Consider the following 2707-nt stretch of genomic DNA (forward strand, 5'->3'; position numbering starts at 1 on the left):
AAGTTTAACTTACGAAAGATATGTCAAGATTAAATAAATAACATACCTACCTTTACTTGTTCTTTTACAATGAAAGTGATGAGTGGGGAACCAATGATAAAAGCATGTTAACATAGAGTGAGGTAAGTACCAAGTTTACACAACAATCTGAAGAAAGAATACATACATACATACATACATACATACATGTATGGATTATACGAATCTGGATCCAATCCTAGAAGAGCCAGTGCTTCCTCCTAGGTTTTCTTGTGGGAACATCTGAAAGACCAAGAACTACTATTGAGATTCAGAGAAGCCATGGAGATAACTAGTGATGAAAGAGACTTGAGTTTTTTTACCTCCACTAGAGTATAGAGAATTGTAATGCACTTCGCTCCAGAAGCTAAGCCAAGCCTCTGCAGAAGAGGAAAAAGATTCATTTAAGAAGGACCGAGTAAGGCTGACAAAGAGAGCTTCAAGGCAGACACAAAGAGAGAGTTTGTACCACGAAGAGGGTTCTTGTTATGAGGAAGTATCTCGATGTAGGATTGTTCCCGAAATGATGTGAGTAAGCAGATCTTGGCTTCGAACTACAGTTATGCTTGAGTCAGTCATTCAAGTAAAAAGGTGTGAAATTTTGCAAGATGCGGGTTGCTCAAGAGAAGACACAATGTCTGGCATGTGTCTTGTAGTAAACACTAAACATGATATTTCTTTTCTTTTTTTTAAAAGAAAACTTACACGATCTGCAGCAGCTTGAAGAGTAACGTGATCTCCCCATTCACCCGATCTAGTCGCATCCAATTGGAAAAAAAAAGAAAGAAAGAAAGAAAGAAGCAGAGAGTAAATATTATATCTCGTTGATACAGAAAGTAAAAGCAAAAACAAAAGATTGACTAACTTTTTCATCTTCCTGGTGTAGTGTCTGTATTTCATCGGCACATATCCTTCGTATAACTTTCGTTGCTCTTTCAACTGTAAGAGTGTAGATGCTAAGTCAGAATAATGGAAGTATTAACAACTAAGTAGTAGTATGTGGCCAATTAAGTTAGAGAGAAATCAAGTTCAGAGGAGTTCACATCCATACAGTACCTACCTGCTTTACAATATGCTTCCTAACATGCTTATGGTAATCTGGATTGCCGAAAAGCTGGTCTGCCAGAGCTCGGAACTGGCAATCAAGTACAACACATGAGAGATCAAAATCAGTACAACTTCTTCCGAAGAGTCCAAACAAGGTCTATGTACCTGGCAATTTCCATCCCCCTCCATCTGTAGCTCAGCTAATCCATATGTGGCCAACCTGAAATGAAATAAAAAGGAGAGATGCCTTGTGAATAATCTAATCAATCAAAAGACATAAAGGCAAGCAGATGTTAATAAGAAGAATAAGAACCTCACAGAGAGGAGGTCATGGTCTAATGTTGCATCATTTATATCGGGTATTTTAGTGTTAATCCGAGGAGTGTGCTGCCAAATACAAAGTGAAAGCTCATCAACAGATTCAAGCTTATTTTTATGAAGTATTAGTGGATAAAAAAAAAAGAAGAAGCTTTTTATCATACAGGGATAGAATCTAAATGAGAGAGTCTCTTCCCAAGCATGCCCTCTCTTCTTAAGCTCTCATCTTCAGCTAACATACGCGCAATGGTTTGGTCATCATCTGTATCCGCCACGCTGCTGCTAAAACTGGAGCTGGAACTCGCACTTGTACTTCCCCCTGCTCTTTCACTTCCACTTGCCCTTGCAAATGGATTCGTATTGTGTTCATAATCCATTGGTAGATTGGATTCTATGCTAAAACACACACAAACCTAGGAAAGCAAGACAGAGAGAGTATATATATATCATCAGCTTGAAAGGCTTAAGAGCTTTCTTGAGGAGTGTAACAAAAACTATATCTCTAAGAGCTCACAAGCTTGCGTATGGATCTAAACCCTAAACCCACCAACCCAAATCCTAATCCAAATGTTTAAATCCGTAACAAAGGATGATACTTTCCCATTCAATCGCACCTAACTAGATGAACCCAAAGCACAGATCTTGATTGAAACCCCTAAAATTGATCCCATGTCATTTGAGCAGTGAACGAAAATTCAGATAGTTACCAAAAAAGAGAAACCTAGGCGGACAGATATACTCGGCTCCAAAGTCGATCACACAAAGCAAGAGGGAAGAGGAATCGCGGGAAAAAAAAAAAAAAAAGAAACCTTCAGAAAGAGAGAGAGAGAGAGAAGCAGAGGAAGAAGAAGAAAAGCTAAAATGAAGATTCTGTGCAGAAGAAACAAAAAGGATTCGTTTTTCTTCGTGATTTTGTCAAAGACTCTCGTTTTCGTCTTCTTTGGCGGTCAAAGAAAAAGTCAAAACTTTTGTTTGTGCTGAGTTGCAAACTTGCAACGCGGCGTCTCTAGTAACGTCATTTAATTATGACTAGGTGACCGGTCCGCACCCTATACGGGCATAAGAACATGATCGGTGTGCATTCTGTGTTCTCTCTCGGTCCGTACCTCACGAGAGGAAACACAGTAACGTCAGTATGAAGAGGCAGATATTGTGTGTATGTATAATTGCAACGTCACAAAATATTTTGTGTGTTTACGAAGATACTTTCATTCAAAAAATAGAATAAATAGTGTATAGTTTTAGAAGTAACAGATTTTATATTATCATTAATTATGATTGTATTGTATATGTTTCGTAATTCTTTATTTTAGGTGAATAATAT

The 2707-nt window shown here is 38.0% G+C and overlaps 1 protein-coding gene across 3 annotated transcripts; it reads right to left on the bottom strand.

Annotated features, from left to right (window-relative positions):
* Window positions 1-21: 21 nt before the first annotated feature.
* On the bottom strand, window positions 22-2374 carry LOC106344522 (OTU domain-containing protein DDB_G0284757-like). Of its 3 annotated transcripts, none has more exons than XM_013783898.1 (10): window positions 2091-2374; window positions 1548-1725; window positions 1379-1452; window positions 1231-1285; window positions 1079-1153; window positions 884-957; window positions 724-772; window positions 488-583; window positions 342-398; window positions 22-261 (listed from the first exon to the last, which is right to left on the bottom strand). In XM_013783898.1, the coding sequence occupies exons 2-10, from the start codon at window positions 1620-1622 to the stop codon at window positions 196-198; spliced, it is 621 nt and encodes a 206-aa protein (XP_013639352.1). In that variant the 5' UTR covers window positions 1623-1725; window positions 2091-2374; the 3' UTR covers window positions 22-195. The 3 variants fall into 3 exon arrangements, with proteins under 3 accessions (XP_013639352.1, XP_013639348.1, XP_013639343.1); XM_013783894.1 differs by having other exon boundaries at window positions 488-572; window positions 1548-1796; XM_013783889.1 differs by having other exon boundaries at window positions 1548-1796.
* Window positions 2375-2707: the final 333 nt, after the last annotated feature.

Source organism: Brassica oleracea, chromosome C1 (assembly GCF_000695525.1).
Source record: "Brassica oleracea var. oleracea cultivar TO1000 chromosome C1, BOL, whole genome shotgun sequence".
Lineage (NCBI taxonomy): Eukaryota > Viridiplantae > Streptophyta > Magnoliopsida > Brassicales > Brassicaceae > Brassica > Brassica oleracea.

Bases quoted from the DNA above. Each gene is read 5' to 3' on its own strand.
- LOC106344522 (XM_013783889.1), bottom strand. From the start codon at position 1,760: ATGGATTATGAACACAATACGAATCCATTTGCAAGGGCAAGTGGAAGT. The intron at 1,453-1,547 runs GTATGATAAAAA...TGTATTTGGCAG, and splicing joins CTCATTTAGATTCTATCCCT to CACACTCCTCGGATTAACAC. The intron at 1,154-1,230 runs GTACATAGACCT...CTTGATTGCCAG, and splicing joins AGGGGGATGGAAATTGCCAG to TTCCGAGCTCTGGCAGACCA.